At 39.8% G+C, this 16,804-nt stretch overlaps 1 protein-coding gene across 1 annotated transcript; it reads left to right on the forward strand.

Moving 5' to 3' along the window:
- The first annotated feature begins 1,110 nt into the window (after positions 1–1,110).
- MED10 (mediator complex subunit 10) lies at positions 1,111–6,187 on the forward strand. The gene is made up of 5 exons (XM_040585807.1): positions 1,111–1,242; positions 1,933–2,375; positions 2,641–2,724; positions 3,953–4,055; positions 5,288–6,187. Exons 1-5 carry the CDS (start codon positions 1,111–1,113, stop codon positions 5,381–5,383), a joined length of 858 nt encoding a protein of 285 aa, XP_040441741.1. The 3' UTR covers positions 5,384–6,187.
- The last annotated feature ends 10,617 nt before the right edge of the window (positions 6,188–16,804 follow it).

Genomic DNA, 16,804 nt, shown 5'->3' on the forward strand with positions numbered 1-16,804 from the left:
TAAAACTAATAAAAAGATAACATCCAATAAATTAACAATTGCTGAATTTGATGGTTCTCACTGTGGAACAGAAACAGTCACAAGTTTTAGCTACAAATGCATAAAATATATTAAATCTGCTGATTGAATATAATATCTATTTATTTTATTTTAGCTCATTTCAAACATTCATTCAAATCCTTCATTGTGAATCAAAGCATCAGATTCTTATCTGCCGACATTACTGGACTGATCTAAGATTCAACTGGAAAGAGACATACTGGAAATAAGGTATTTTTAAAACATACAGTTATTGTGGTATGCCACAAGAATTTAAGCATGTCAGATAATCTTCCCACAGAGAAGATGATAGCTTGATTAATTAATATAGACTGTTATTTTGTCACCAGGTAATTTCCATCGTGGTTTTTATTACCAAGTGAACTTCTGTCTGTTACCATTTCTATTTCTTACACAGTTTAGAAAAAAACACTCGTAATTAGCAGACATAAGACAGGTGGGGAAGGTAAGGAACCCTTATCAGACATAAGACAGGTAGGGAAGGTAATGAACCCTTATCAGATAATCAATCACGAAGTCCTCCATTTCTTTTTGTGTGGTATGCCAAACTCTGTTTTCCCATTGCTCAAGCAATACTTCATTTTGGCACAAAGTAGAACAGCCCCAGGGACCGAACAGACCCCACTGCTAAATATATCCTAGCCTCTGAGGTCAGAGCTTTTTGTAGGCTCTGATCCTTGTGGATAAAAAAGAGAGGTTAGAATCCAGGTGTCCTGAACTCTGGGTGTACATTTTTGTTACCAGATAAAAGGGAAGTCTGAGAGCTCCTTTAGTGAGTGGGATCGGGCATGGGCTGGGCATATCTACTGATCAGACACGAGGTGTGAAACAGGCAGAAAAATATCTGCTCGTTAGATCTATGCAGTTACCCATATTGCAGTTGCATGTATGGCCTTTACCCACGAGTTGGGTCCCTTTGTGCTAAGGACATCACAGAGATGATCCCTGACCCTGGCCCTTAGCAGCAAGACAGCAGCTTGCAGTTGTGGATAACGAGGCAAGTAATTCAATGCGGAATTTGGTGGGACTTAGTGAAGTGATAGGACAGCCATGGGCAGACCTCACCTAGCAGTGAAAGGGCAGCCTGTGGAAAAGCACGAAGCCACATTTTTGAAAAGCTTTCGAGAAGGGAGTGGGTTCTGCGCTGCAAATGGATCAGGTTCAACCAACATCTGGTACAGGGTGGGGGTGGGAAGCAAATCGGAGCCAGGCACAAGTTTTGGATGGGTCTAAATATGATGCACATTTTAATGGCTACACAATGCAGGAAGGGGAACAGCTCAAAAGCGGAGAGATTCCAAATGGTGGTCTAAAAATACAAGCAATGTGCTACTATTTGTTGAGGACTGAGAAAAGGGTAATTGACCAAAAGCCCCAATGAGAGTCAATTACAGCAGCTCTACAGGAGTGGACTAGCAAGAAAGACTGGAACTATAAGAAGCCAAGCAGAGAGGCGCTTCAGGACCTGGATGCAGCAGCCCACCTCTGGCAGGCCAGAGCGATTAGGGAGTTTTCAGGACCCACCGTTTCGAGGGGGTGCTGGCAATTTTTTTCGAAGATGTTATTAATCACATTGTGTGCTTCCTGCTCCACTGGGATCTACTGAAACATTCCTGGAGATGTCATATGGTAACAAAGGAAAGGAAAGCAGTGCCAAGGGCTACAGAATGATCCCTATTGTCAAACTCCAATTATCTGGCATTTATAAAAGGTGCTAATTATAATTGAGTATTGATTACCTTCAGGGTAAAACATATTTCTCATTATTTACGATCACGTGTTTGATGACCCCGGGACGCCCAAAGCAAATAATGACTTGCGCAGCTTAGGGTTTATAGATCTCATTTGTGTCTCCAATTCATTTCCCGCCAGCCCGGCCCGGCCCGGCCCAGCCGAGCCCCCCCACCCCGCGCAGCGAGGCGCGGCACGGAGCCGAACCACCAGCAACGCCAAACGGCTACCGAGCTGCGGGGGGGGGCGCGGCGCGCGCACCCACCCGCGCGCCGGGGCAGCGGCCCACCGAGTTGCGGCGGCGGGAGGGGGCGCGGAGGGCGTGGCTCGCGGGCGGGGGCGTGGCTTCCGGGCGTGGGGGCGCGGCCTGGGGCCGGCGGGGCGCCGCACCAGCTGCCCCGCCTCCCTCCTCCCGCGCGTGCGCGAGCGGCCGGAAGCGCGGCGGTGGCGGCGGCGATGGCGGTGGCGGAGAAGTTCGACTCTCTGGAGGAGCATCTGGAGAAGTTCGTGGAGAACATCCGGCAGCTCGGCATTATCGTCAGCGACTTCCAGCCCAGCAGCCAGACGGGTCTCAACCAGAAACTGTGAGGGGCCCGCCGCTCCGCCGCCCCTCTCCGTGGCCAGGCCGGGCCGCGGGGCTCTTGCCGCCGCCCCCAGCCCGGTGCCTCAGGGTGCCGGAGGCCCTGCCGGCGGGCCGGGCACCCTGCCGCGCTACCGGAGCGTGGGGGTCGCGGCAGGGGGGGTCGCCAGGGTCCCCTTCGCTGGGCGTCGTGTCAGCGGCCTCGCAGCCGGGTGAGGGTGAGCGCGGTGCGCCCCTCTGGCTAAACCCGACCCGCTTTCTCCTTACAGGAATTTCATGGTGACGGGCTTGCAGGACATCGACAAATGCCGGCAGCAGCTTCACGATATCAGCGTGCCCTTGGAGGTTTTTGAGTAAGTAACTTTGTACCTGGAAGGGAGGGTGCTGTGGTCGGTGTGATTTGAGGTGGCGTGTCTGTGCGGCGGGGGTGTTTTCCTTGAGGGCTGCCTGTTTCTGAATGCCTGACGGGAATGTCAGCAGGCAGGTGAGAAGTACCTGCAGCCTGTGAGAAGGTGGAAGGGTAAAAGAAGTGGTAAATTGTACACCTGCTTTTGGACCTCCTTTTTTTACTATTTTATATATATATAAATACATATAAATATAAAATTTACTTACATATTATTTATATTATTTAAACTGTAATTTATATTTACATGTGTAGGCAGTCAGACAGATTCTGTCAAATCTAGTGATTTAGTAAGTAAGCTTTCATTTTTGAAATATACTTTTACACAAGATTAGAATCAGCGCTTTAAAGTTGGAGGTGAAAATAAATTAGGCCAGTACTTAGATGTTTAGTTTCAGTATGGGTAGTCTTGTTAGCAGAGAATTAGAACGTTAAAAAAACCATGAACATAGAGGGAGAGTGATACAAGACCGCTTTTACAATATAGCTGACAAGTTAATTTACTGGTGTTACTTGTAAATCCAAATGTCAGTAGCTCACTATATTCTAGTGTATTAGTGGCTATACAGGACTCTTTGCAGTTGCGCTTTCACTCTATCTGTAAATCTGTGATGACAGTCTTAAACGTTCTGTTTTCTTCATTCACTGATGTAATTTCCCTTTGTCAGACACACCACAAAGCAAAAAGACACAGGTTTGTTAATACAGGTGTGTTAATTTTTACTCTTTACTATGGTATGTATTCTTCCTCTTCGTCCTTGAATTGTTGGGTGCTATATTCCTATGTGCTTATTGCTCACCATGTACTAACTGAAGTACTTTATGGTTAGTGCCCTTTCAGTTGCTTGGAAAAGGGCCATCGTTCACCATTCATGTGAATGGATGCCTTTGAGGAACTAGCTAGTTTTACTTTTTGTTTGCTTTTAATACTTTTTTCAAAGCTTCAGGCTTTCTAGAAACAGATTTAAAACAGTGTACCAAGATAGACGTTTGCTGTCCATGGCCTACTCCTCTTTGAGCTCTCTTTTGAAAATGGCTGAGTTAAACTGTGTTTTTTAAAACACATGTTTCAGATAACAGTAATAACAAAAAGACAGCAAGGTGAGTAATTCTATACTTTGGAGAACATCCTAGTAGGAATATGATCGTTTAGGTAGTATCTTTTCTATTTTCAGATACATAGATCAAGGCCGCAATCCTCAGCTTTACACTAAAGAGTGTCTAGAGCGAGCTTTGGCAAAAAATGAGCAAGTAAAAGGAAAAATTGACACAATGAAGGTAAATCAGAAATGGCAATGCCAATGTAATAGTGTATTTGATAAGATTTAATTTTTCTATAAATATGTGGGTGTTTTTCACTTTTGCAGTTATTCCCTTATTAGGTGATTTGTATTAGGAATTGCTCTGCATCCCTGTATCTTAACTGATGCTAATATAGCCTGTTCTGGAAAGGAAATAGTAATTCATCCCACAGCTGGAGATGGAGATGTCGCTATGATTTTATTTTGATTAAAGATGTATGTAACATTACAGGTCTTTTTTTGTGTGTGTGGTTTTTTTGTTGTTTTCATTTGAATACTAGTGAACCCCTCGCACTGTTTTAATGTACCTTGTAGCAATGATGTTTGTAAATTTAGAAACAAGCAAAACAGAAGGGATATTGTTCCTGTCTTGAATGGATCTTAGAGTATTAAAATATCAAACGTAAATAAAAATATCAAATATAAGCATGAGTTAATCTTTATAAAAATTACTGAAAAGGTATGCCAGTGTTCAGGGTTTTCTGAACTTGCACTTTCATTTAATATGAACCTAAGCATTCTTTTATACTATTTAACTGCTGGAATTACTGCTGCAAAACACAGAAAAGGAAGTTTAGTGAGATTTGAGAAAGGGCTGTTTGTGTTTCAGAATGTTCTTTGACTGAACTTAAAATTAGTGTGGAGGATGGCAATTTGTGCTGCAGAATGTAGATGTATCTCCATACATTCTAATCTGCTCTTTGTTTTGGTATGCTCTGTGCTTGTAAAGTTGTAGAAATACGTAATTCTTCCTAAGCTACGTGTAAGTTCCTTTTTGGAGGTGGAGAGTATTCCATGTCAAATCAAGAGGACATGTCCTTTATCAGCTTTGCTTAATAAAGTCAGACAGATATTGATGTACCAGAGAGGTCCAACTACTTTGTTTTTCTTAGGTGAAAATAGTTAATTTATGGGAAATTAAAAGCATTTTAGTTTAGTGCTTTCCTAGTGGATTTCACTTGAGTATTTTCTGTGAATTTTCTAAAGAGTAACTTTCCTGGTTTGTGTGTGGGGGTTTGGGTCAGTGTGGGGGGGTTTTTTTTGGTTTTGTTTTTTTTTTTTTTTTTGGGGGTGGGGAACAACCATTCTCTTAGGTCACTGAAATGTAGAACTGTGTTGTGTGCAGATGTTCCTGTTCATCAGATAACATTGCTTGATGAAATCTAAAGAAATTGTGCAGATGATGTATATACATTTTTCTCTTTCCAGAAATTTAAAAGTCTGTTAATTCAAGAACTGACAAAAGTGTTCCCAGAAGACATGGCAAAGTACAAAGCTATTCGAGGAGAAGATCCTCCTCCTTAAGTTGGTCTTTGATAGGTCTAAAGATGTCAATTCCATAAACTGACACCACTCTATAAAAACATTGATGGGAGAGAGGGGGAATCCAAGCTGTCATAACAACTGTATTAAAAATGGCAGTGATGGACTGTAAAGGAGCTTGATGATTGCTGATAGTTCTGGTCTGAAGCTACTGAATCTTTCTGAAGAGTTCTACTCAAAAGATTGCAGTTGAAACTTCCTATGGTAATCTCTGCTTTCCTGAAAGGTTTTGGAGATACAGGTGCCTACAGGTCATCCATACATAGCACTTCCCACAAAATACATTTCCAGAGCAGATAATCATGTTTTTTGTCTTCTGAAAAGTGTGCTCCAGGGTTGTGGGCTCATCTGTTTTTAAGAGAAATGTATTGACTGTTTTTCATTTGTAAACTGCTTTGTTTTTTTATTACAGTACAAAACAGTTGACTGCTTTTGTCTTGCCAAATTCTACTGAACGGGAGCCTGTCAGGGGCTGCAGTTTTCATGTGTCATAATGAATTGCAGCCAAGAAAGCCTTCGTATATTCTTGTTTTGTTCAATGAACTGCAGTGCAGATGGCTGAGGATATAGAAAGTGAGCATATTTGGGGACTAGCTCAACAATGTTAACATTTTCTGTAGTATTTAATGTAAGCTTTTGTTCTATTCATTTTCTGTAAACAGATTGTTGAATAAAAATCTGGAAAAAAAAGATCCAGCATTTTTCTGTTGTCTGCTACTCTCGTAGCTTTCAGTTCATTCTCCAAACAATAGCCTTGGAGTGATAGAAATAAAATGTATGTCAGAACTTGGCTGTTCAAAGTTTGTGTCTGAAGATAATGTTAACTTGGTATTTTGGTTTTGGAGAAAGCTTCTTTTCTAGTACCTGTAGCAGGAGATCTTGGGGGTCAGCAATTGCCACCTGAGGTGTTTCTGGTTAGCTGCAAACTTACGTGAAATCTGTAACTGTGCATAGATAAGAGTTCCAACACAAAACAGCATGTTGGGTGCACTACCCGTGGGCATAGTGCACATGTGGAAGACTAATTTTACAGTGGAAACAAGAGGACCTCTCTTGATCTTGGGGATTTGTGAAACTTGAATGATTTGTGCTTACATTTGTCCTTCCAGATGTAATTTGGCATTTTTTTGCCCCAGCAAATGAATTTATTAACTTTTTCTAGTTGCAAAGCTTTGTGGTTTTGGGCAGGAGCTTTAAAATTGCACCATGTGCGTGTGTTCTGTAGCAGACCTACCTAGCCCACTGAAGGCCTTAATGGGGATTTCGGTATGTTAATGTTGTTGGCATCATGGCTTCCACACCTGAAGTACTGTCTGTGCTCAGTGCCTAGCTGAAGCAAAGCCCGTCCGTGATGCCAGGCAACACTGTGTCTGACCTAGCTCTGGCATAACAACAGGAAAAAAATTAAAACCCGCAGAAAACTAGGTGTTCCTCTGCGTTAAGACTTGTTACCTGACAGTCTAACCTAATTGCTGCCTCGTATTCTGTCCAGTCCTAGTCTCCACACATGATTTTCCTTGTATTTTTTCCCCCGCTAATCACTCCCTTTCACCCCCTTAGTTTTACTGTATTAACTTGGCAGAAAAGAACGATGTAATGCACCGTATTTGCATTTTGCTCTGCCTGGGTTGCCCTTGATCCCCAGGAGATGTTGAAGCAAGGCTTGTGATTGGCAAGTGGGATGTATACAGGGCACAAGCAAAGAAGGTAAGAGTATTTTTCCAGTGCATATAATGTGGCAGGAAGCAGAGCTTGAGAGCAAAAGCACTGGCAGCAGGTAGCTGCAACTGTTTTAAATGGTAGTTGAGAGAACGATTGTGGGACAAGAAGCCAGCAGGTACTGGTCTGGGTACTGGAGTATTCTGGCTGCTAGCGCTGACACCAGATTTGTGTGTCAGACTTGGGGGAGTAGTATGCTTAAAACTGGTGCTTCTAGGAAGTCTTATATCTACTTCTTGTTACAAAATACATTACTCTTGTGCAAATTCTCTTAGGAATTCATATTAAAAAAAAAAGTAGATTATCCTTGCCATTTGGATTTTTGGATCTGTAAACTTTACAGGGTGAGTCTCCTAATACTTTAGAGCATCCTTGGTAGATTTAGTTTTTGTGACATCACCTTCAGAAAAAAAACGAAAGCACTCTGAAAACCAAATTAAAACATACAGGTTCCCTCTGCAGAAAAGCTGAGGCAGACAATGTAGACAGACTCCCTGAGGAAGCACTGGAGCAGGTTAACCAGACAGGTGGTAGGATCTCAGACCACCTTTGCGGGTTTTTAAGGCTCACTGGGACTAGGTCCTGAGCAGCCTGACTTAACTTAGCAGTTGGCTGTACTTGGAGAAAGAGCTGGGCTAGGTGAACTCTAAAGGCTTTTTCCAATAAATCTAATTCTGCTCTTTATGGTTCAAATAACAACAGTTTGTAAGTACAAAAAGGATAAAGGTTAGGGTCTAAAACTACTGAAAGAGAAATTTGGATTATGCATTCAAAACCAATCTTACTGTAAGGCTAGCAAAGCAATGGTGTAGTCTTGTTGCATTTCCATCAGAACATTCATGAACTATTGGTATAGTTGATCCTGTCTTAAAGCAGAGGGTGAAACAAGATGACTTCTTGAGGTCCCTTCCAGCCCTTTTTTGATCATAGGATTTTGCCATTCAGGAAAAAAAGTACTATATCCATATGGATTCATGTAAAGTGTTTCTTGAAAAGAGCAGGGACAAGAGGCAGTGGACCTGAGCTGCGATGAAGGAAATTAGATGGACAGGAGGATGAAGTTTGTCACTCAGACACTGGTTAAGCACTGACACAGGTGCTCAGAGTGGCTGCAGAACTGCTGCTGTCGGAGATTTTCCCATCTTGCCTGAGCAATTAGACACATTGTCTAATTGAAATTTAGCTTTTCTTGGGACAGGCAGCTGAACTAGATAACAAGCAAAGGTTCCTTCTAGCCATTTTTTTTCTTGTTTTCTATGATTCTATTACCGTAACACAGTGAAAGGTTTTCAACTACTCAGTCTCAACAATGAATTTTTTTATTACTGCAGTATGCTGCAGCTGATAGTAGGTATTTAACCAGTGCAGGGACATTTGCTTTTATGGAACGCAAATTGTGATTAGCACCCATGCCTGTAGGTGAAGTACCAAAGAGATGCTACAAGAAGCTTTTTCATTTGCTTTTCAAGGCATTGGGTTGTGAGCATAAATGATTTAAAAGATGTTTGGAATCAGAGTTTAAGGTATGTGTAAAGTCAAATTTACGTTGAAACAAAGGTGAGGCCTGGAGGAACTGAACTCTTAAGGTAAATCTGTCTGTGTAGTGCATATTCTCTCTTCGTTTCTAAGCCCATTACGTTTAGCGGGCATCTCTGTACCTGTTTCCAATTCCTCAGGCTAACGATGATTTCTCCATTGGTAACTTTAGAGACACTAATGTTGTTACATAAAAGCCAGGTTTTCAACCAGGAGAGACCTTACCTTTTTGGTTCTTTTATTAAAAAATCAAATAGTTTTACATTCTGCTTCCTTCTTTGATTCAACTCCTTTGCTGTGATGCCATTCAAAAACATATAGCTTATAATTTTTGCTTTAAACACCATAGTCTAAAATGTAGTCCTCATTTTCTAACTAGTTTTTACACATATGGTTACTTTGAATTTTGAGCCTAGTGTATTAATTCCTAACAGTATCACACAATGTTTGGCTGGTTACTGTGAAAATACTACCACAGGGTTTACACTCTAGATGTTGTGTGAAGCTTAGCACCACATATATCTCCATCAGTTTATGTGCTAATCAGCTCAGAGCTAATGACCTTTATATAGTATAGGGTTTTTTTTGTAAAGTGTTCTTTCCATATCTATATTCCATGCTATATATTCCATAGAAACATAATGGATTAGTAGAGCTTGTAATGTATGGATTTACTCCTACTGCTGATAGGAAAAGAAGGCGTGAGAAGGAAAGGAACACTCACAGATTTGCTGGAAAGAGTATTTGTTCCTTGAAAATAAAAAAAAACCCAACTGAACAGAATTAAAAATTTAACATTCTGAATATTAAATATTTCTCTGTGTGCTAAAAATTTCCCTTACTTAACAGGAGAAATGCAAGTTCTGTGTGTTCTTTCAATGCGTCACAGCTGCCCTCTCTGCCTGCTATGCAGCTGAACCATTTCCCCACAGCTCTGCTACTTTCCACCTCTTCAGAGCACCCTCAGGGTAGGGTGAGATGAGATTTTTTTTGGCAGAGGATGGTGAAAGGGAAACTCTGTCCATAGAACCTGTGAATTTTCTATGCTTTGCTGGGTTTAGTGTGGGAAGCCTTTGAAATTGGTTGAATTGTCCAGTACGCATCCTTTCTGTCTTGGCTACAGTCATCATGTCACTCCACAGATATACCAGTGCACTTTTGCATTAGGCAGTCTTCTGTGCTTGGTGGAAAAGACTGTTCATTTTGCAACTGTTACAACCCCATCATCCTTTTAGAAATGCTGGACCAAGGACTTGGACTAAATCTATGCATTTGATTTGTTTGTGAAGCATCATTCAGTTTTGGCCACATTCTCCTCATTTTGGGACCATGTCATGGATTTGATTGTGCCAGCTGCATAATGCCCCAGCAGGGCCTTGTCTCTGCTGTTGTTATGCAATGCTATTAAAGTAGTTGAGTAAGCTGATTTTTGCAGAATAAACAGCAGTGGCACAGGATTCTAGCAAATAACATCTCTCATACTTCCAAAACAAAAATTACAGTAGCTTCCAGGGTCTTTTTTATAAAAATGCGATAGGAACTATTATTTTTAAAGTTCACTCTATTTTTAACCCAATTAACAAAGATTTTTCTATTCTGAATTCCAGTATTTAACAATTATTTTATTGTATAAAGGGTAACGTTTTCCACAGGTAGTGCATTTCCCTCCACATCTTGCTTTTCTCCTTCATCTCATAAGAATTGCTACCCAATCATATTTAGTGGACATTAATGAAGAATATTTTGCCAAAATAATATATTCTTCCCTTTCCATGTGAGAGGACCTTTTTGAGAACTGTTTTGTCCCTTTTGGCCAGTGCATCTTTCTTAACTGCTATTAGCTGTAGAAGTGTATCTGCTTTTGGCTTCTCCGTGGGCTGTGAAACTTGCCTCCACAAGCTCCTCTTTTGTGAGGGATGGTGAGCAGGTGAGATGGAGCAAAAAGTAGCTGGACCTTGTGCAAGCATGTGGGTATGTCTTCGTGGCATGTAGTCAGGGCCTCTCCAGATCTGACAGGCTAGCTCTGGGGCAAGTTAGCCCTGGCCAGCTCCACTTTGATGGCCTTGGTCAGCCCTAATCTGTGGTGGAAAATAAGCGCTTGTTTTACCCATGCAGTTTCCGCAGCTAGGTTTATAAACTGAGTTGTGCCTGTCAGCAGCCATCTGAGCCCCTCCAGGGCTCCAGCAGCAGCCTCAGTCACAGCTGAGCAACTGTGCCCCCCCTAAAACAGCTCTAAAGTGATGAACAAGTTGTCAGGGTGGCAGAGCAGGGTTCTGGTTATGGTGGTCCGTACAGGGAGTGACACAGTCAGAGGGTGTTCATGAGAACCAGGGTGTTGTAACTGCTGAACAGCTAGCTAATGCCTGCCAGGTAAGTCCCTGCACAGGCATTGAAGAGGAGCTGCATCTGGTTGATAGATCACCATATCCCTGTCTGATCCCCTCTCAAGAGTCTGGGGAGCTGGCATCACTCCAGGTGCAGGAGGTATTAAAAAGGCTGAAGGGCTACAGTCTGCGTCTGCATGCTGGCCATAGCTTCCCACAGGATTTAGAGGTTAGGCTGGAGCAGTGGTGGAGTTGTGGGGGCCAAGCACCTCCACAGCCCCAAGATCCGTAAAACGTGTGAAATGTTTGCTCCTTAAGTGTATAATTTGTTATTGTTGTTGTTAGTTACTAAGTACCCAGTGCTGGCCACAATGAAGATGGTTACCCCTGTGACACCAATGTCCATGCTTGCTGATGGAAGGTCCCAGGCTTCCTTGGCTCAGAGAAAGGCGACCTACAGATGACACATGGACCACATACTTCCCCTGGATATCTAGGTGGTCATGGTAAACATGGTGATTGGGATAGTTAGTGGAGATGGAGGATTAGGGAATAATATTCCTTACAGGTGACATCATCATGGGATCCCAGCAGTGTGTGTTTCGTGGGCAGCCTGTGTGAGAAAACATTATTTTTTTTTGGCTTGGGGGATTATATACATCAGGAATAATAATAACAACAACAACAATAACAACAAAAAAAAACCACACCAAAAAACTCAGGAAAAAAACCCTGCTAAACCATCAAGTTTTACATTCTGCTCAGCTCCAGTTCTATATTTGTGACACTTTCTTATGCTATTTTATGCTTGATTCACTTACTGTTTCTAGGCCAGCCATGCAAATTATTGCTATCGCTGCAACTGCCCCAAACAGTCCGTATTCAACATAATATGGAAGAGACATAACTGTTGTAATTTATGCATGTTTTAGAGAAGGAAGTTAGCTCAAACAAGTGCATTTGAATTTATAGTGTAGAATGAGAATTGCTAGAAACAATGGTGTTTTCAATTTCTAGTTGCATACGGAACACAAAAATCTGAACTAATTTTTCTCTAGTTTGTTAATTGGTTCTCTTTAAAGGAGCACATGTATAAATTACACTAATGTATGCTCTGGTTAGATGGTAACTTTCAAGACATTTGTTAAAGGAGAATTTACATCTTTGCTCTTTGCCATTCTGTTACCTGCATTGCATGGTTGGAGGTGATCTGGAATTTTATTTAAAAATAACATCAGCCAGGCCACAAATCTCTATAATAATTAAAGGGCAAAACAAATTTATCTAAAAGGAAGGTATGAAAGCCTATAAATAGTGAGAATTTCAAGTGTATCCTTAATTTTTAGTAAGATTTTGGAAATAACAGAGAATATGTAACTACAGTTAATTGCTTATATTTTTATGTTTATTATATATCTTATTATATTTCTTACATTATCTTTATTATATACACTATGAAATGAAGAGATTCTAGATAATGCTGCTGAGTATACACTTCTTTAAGATGGAGACTGTGCTCCTATACACTGTAGGATAAACAAAGACAGTATAAAACTCTTTTGTTCGGGCTTGAAAAGAAACTGATCAAGAAGGTGCAAAGGATTTTATTGCAACCTGCTAAGGTTGAGCATCTTCTCTGTGCCTTTGTCTACTGGAAGTAGAAGCAGTTGGTTGCCCAGCCTTCCTCCATCCTTGAGACCTTTTAAATCTCCCTATGAAGAATGCCTGACATCAAACTGTGAAGTCTAAGAGGTAATGACAATACCTGTTACAGGAGTTACATGCTGCAGCTGATCAGCTGTTTGTATATCTAACCCCTAGCTCTTGCTAGGATTTTCCTTGCTGATCAAGGCACTCTCGTTAGCCAGTTATCAGAATAAGATAAAGCACCAGTGCACCTGAAGCAATCTGTTACTCATACTGTTCAGAAGAGAGTTCTTGGTGCAAAAAATCATTCTAGGCGGAGCAGTTTGGTTTTCATTGACCTTTCTAATTCATTTGGTTGATAAAGTACTGCCGAGTGGTGATTTCCCAAGTATTTTATAGTGTGATGTTTTTGTAAATTACTCTCTTTAAGTGCAGCTCCCAAGAGGTTGAAAGTGCTTATTGTATGCTTCCAGTAAAGTTATCCCAGGTATTCTGTAATCTCATCTTTGACTTCCTATGATCATAGAATTATAAACCATGCAATCTATTTTTTTGCGCTGAGTGATCTTTGAGACTAACTAGATCAGTTAGAAACTACTAACTGAGTTTGCAGTTTTACTGAAACCTCTCTAAATCAATGTATTAAAAAGGTAAACTACATATACAAAGACTTTAAAAATGTGTAATTGTTCCAAATACTGAGCTTAACAGCAAGTTAATAAAAAAGAAATATTGCTGTCAAGAATACTTCTGGATTCTCATGTTTCAACACAAAGTTATTTCTTACTTTACTATGATTAATAGCGGTAGCATTTCTGGGCAGTTGCCAGATTTCCTTCCAGCTCTGCAGAGCACAGAGTCAAGGTGACATGAGAATCTGCCCTGCTCTGAGAACACTGTGTTTACTGCATGTACTTCAATTACTTCCACATGCATAAGATCCTTCTGTATATTTTCTTAATTAAAGAGGAGCACACATTGGAAGATACTTCTATTAAAGCTCTTGTAATACTATTAATTCAAACCAGAAATCTGTATTTTCTGTATGGCGACATATTTCATGCTGAGAACTAGATTGTGTTTAGTCTCGACAAGATGTAATGCAGCCAACAAAAAACATTTTTCTGCATAGTATGAAAATTTTCAAAACAATTCCTTCTTTTCTCCTGAAAGAAGGTCCCTATATGAGCCAAGAAACAGCACGTAATATTCCCAGTCCTAAAGATCTGATCTGAATCTAATTTACTTGCTATGTGTAATGCGGTCATTATATTAAACAAACTTCTCCAAATATTTCAAAGGAAGGTGAAGCTACTTTTATGTATAATCTGGGAAAAGGTAGTTGGAAATTATTGTGAAATAATCCAATATGACAGGTTGTTTGTGGGAATATGGGCCATATTTATATCACTTCTGCTGCAAACCCAGCATTTACTTTTCATGTTAATTGTTGGCATTCATAAATGTTTACTTGGAATGTTGCTAGGGATTCAAATTTCCTGTGTTTATATAGATATAATGGTATATACACCAAGCCACTTTTGTACTGGCATCAAAATTTTCAGTCCTTGTCAGTAAAAAACCAGAAGTTTATAATTGTCTGTCACCAAAATCACTAGCAGGTGCCATTTTTGTAGGGAAAATGTTTTACCCATAGGCACCTTAGAAACACACTCCTGAAGTAAGAGATTATTATTTAAATATATAAGAAATTCCATCTTTAACCTTACTATTTGTTTCAAAATATTACCTTTTAAATAATAGGCTATTATTTTATTACATTTGACCAATACATTCTTGAGAGATTCTTTTATAGAGTCAAAGTTCAAGACCCAAGAGGTTTCAACAGACAAAAATGACTTTGAATAGATCTCTTATCAAACATGAGATGTTACTTGGTTTAATACTATTTAATATAATTTATGGTGATCACGTATTAGGTTACAATACTTAGATGAACAATTGAATAGGCATCTGGTATGCAATAAAACAAAAGATGGATCTAGTGATAGAACAAATATTACTTGAGAAGTATTTAAAAAAAAAATCAACAAAACTTCTTCTTTCAGAGTTCTTTCAAATTAAGAAACCTGATTAACTTTCAAATCAAGAAATGTTTTCAGAGTACAATAAGCATAAATTCTGTGACAGCTTTTTTTCATTGCTTTTTGCCTAGCCTGGGAATTTCTCCTCTTATGCAACACATTGCAGAAGACACAGCTTCACGGATGCACTTTTTCATTGGGCAGACTTTCTGCTTTTATGTAGATGAACTTCCTGGTGTTACTCAGCGTACCTCTAAGCTCTGTCATCTCTAGAGGCTGATACTCATGGTTGCAGAGCGTTAAGATTGCAAGGAAAATCTAATTTGCAGCTCAGCAATGATCCTTTATTTTGATCAAGTGGAGGGGAAAGAACCATTATGATTACATGTTGGAACTCCTCGAGATTATGGTGAAAGGAAGCAATTAGTGAAAACACTTTTGTTTATTGGGCTCCAAAGTTTACAAAGCTTATCATGGAAATATTGCTGCCGCTATTATCTTTATTTGAGGACACAAATAGAAGAAATGCAACAGATATGTGAAGAGAAGATTCCCAGTAGACAAAATTGTGAGTCAGAACAATTTAGCAGTAAACAGGTGACTGTATTATTCTCCTCTAGCCTCCACTGATTGAGGATGTAGGGACATCCTCATCCTAGATGTATATTACCTTTGAGCTTTATAAGTCTCCATAGATTATCTTTTTTCCTCCATGAATTTGTTGGGCTGCACTTTGAACCCCATTAAACTTTAATATCTAATAAAATCTCATGGAAAGGAGTTCCTCAATTCATATTAGCATTATATGAAGAACTGTCTGCTTCCATTTGTTTTGAATCTGCCACCCACTAATTTCATACTTAGTCCTTGCACTAGAAGAGATAACGAAATGACATCTCCTATGTCTCCTCTTCATGTCACTTGTGGTTATATAGATTACGGTAATACTCCCTTCCCAATCATTTTTTCCAGGCTGAAGTCTACTTTGTTTAGCTGCTCCTCATACAGAAGTTGTTTCGTACTTCAGATCATACTTGCCAATCTTCTCTGAACTGTTTCCAATTTTCATTCCTGTTGTTTTTGAAACCTGAGTTTCTTCAAGATTCTTTAACAAGGGATCTTGTGGAAGGCGAAGAGGGAATCCAAACAGAGTTAATCTGTGCATCAGTGATATCCAACACTCACATACATCTTTAGAGAACTCCAGCAGCCTTCCCTATATGTATGTAAAGCCTTTCCTGTACCAAAATCTGTGTTAGCTTTTCTCTAATACTTAGATTCCCAGATATATAATCTTGATTTTGCTGTTCCTGGATGATTGAAAAGTTGTTTTTTTTTATCATTTCAGGATTAAAAATGTAGTTGGGCAAGTCAGATTCCTGTCATACAAAGATTTCTGCACAAACCATATTTATCCAGAAAATGCCATTTAATACACAGCTTTTAAACAAACATTTGCATTAAGTATATGCCAGTTCATGATTCATATATAAAATCCTCCAATATTTTTTCAGAGGATGAAAATATCTTTTGTCAACATCAATAAAATGTTTTCAAATTCTTTTTTATACGTGATGGCAAAGGACAACAAGGAGTGCTGTCATCATCTTTGCTGCATCAGGTACATGTGCTTTTTAAGAGTAAATATTAAACTGGGAGATATAAAGACATCCTCCTTTGCCCAGGGATTGTCCAGCATAAAATGACATTGCTTTGTCTAAGTTCTCTTGCCACTGATATAAAATTAAGCTTAATTTGAAAACAGCTTAATGGACTAAGTATTAGTATTGTTAATCATGTTAACTCACTCCTGTAAACACCTGGGAAGGAGATCAAATGCATTTTGAAAAGGAGAGAAAAAGAAATGTCTATCTCACAGTTTTGGCATTTTCTTTTCTTATCTATACTGCACTCTGGGGCTCTTAAGTAAAGAGAGACACATTCAAATGAATATGTAAAAGTTCAAACTTGCATGGCCTTCAGTTGTACAAACAATCATTTGAATAACCTCAGATGCATGTTAGCAATTATATGTAAATACATATAAAAATATTATTAAATATACAGGTATGCAATCATTCAACTGTGCACAACCAGAAAGTGTGCATCTTTCAGATTCTGGTGACTTAACC

The sequence above is a fragment of the Falco naumanni genome, chromosome 3, assembly GCF_017639655.2.
Source record: "Falco naumanni isolate bFalNau1 chromosome 3, bFalNau1.pat, whole genome shotgun sequence".
Taxonomy (NCBI): Eukaryota; Metazoa; Chordata; class Aves; order Falconiformes; family Falconidae; genus Falco; species Falco naumanni.

Coding starts and splice junctions, on each gene's coding strand:
- MED10 (XM_040585807.1), top strand. CDS start 1,111: ATGGGCAGACCTCACCTAGCAGTGAAAGGGCAGCCTGTGGAAAAGCAC. Junction 2,376..2,640: donor ACGGGTCTCAACCAGAAACT/GTGAGGGGCCCG, acceptor TTCTCCTTACAG/GAATTTCATGGTGACGGGCT. Junction 4,056..5,287: donor GAAAAATTGACACAATGAAG/GTAAATCAGAAA, acceptor TTCTCTTTCCAG/AAATTTAAAAGTCTGTTAAT.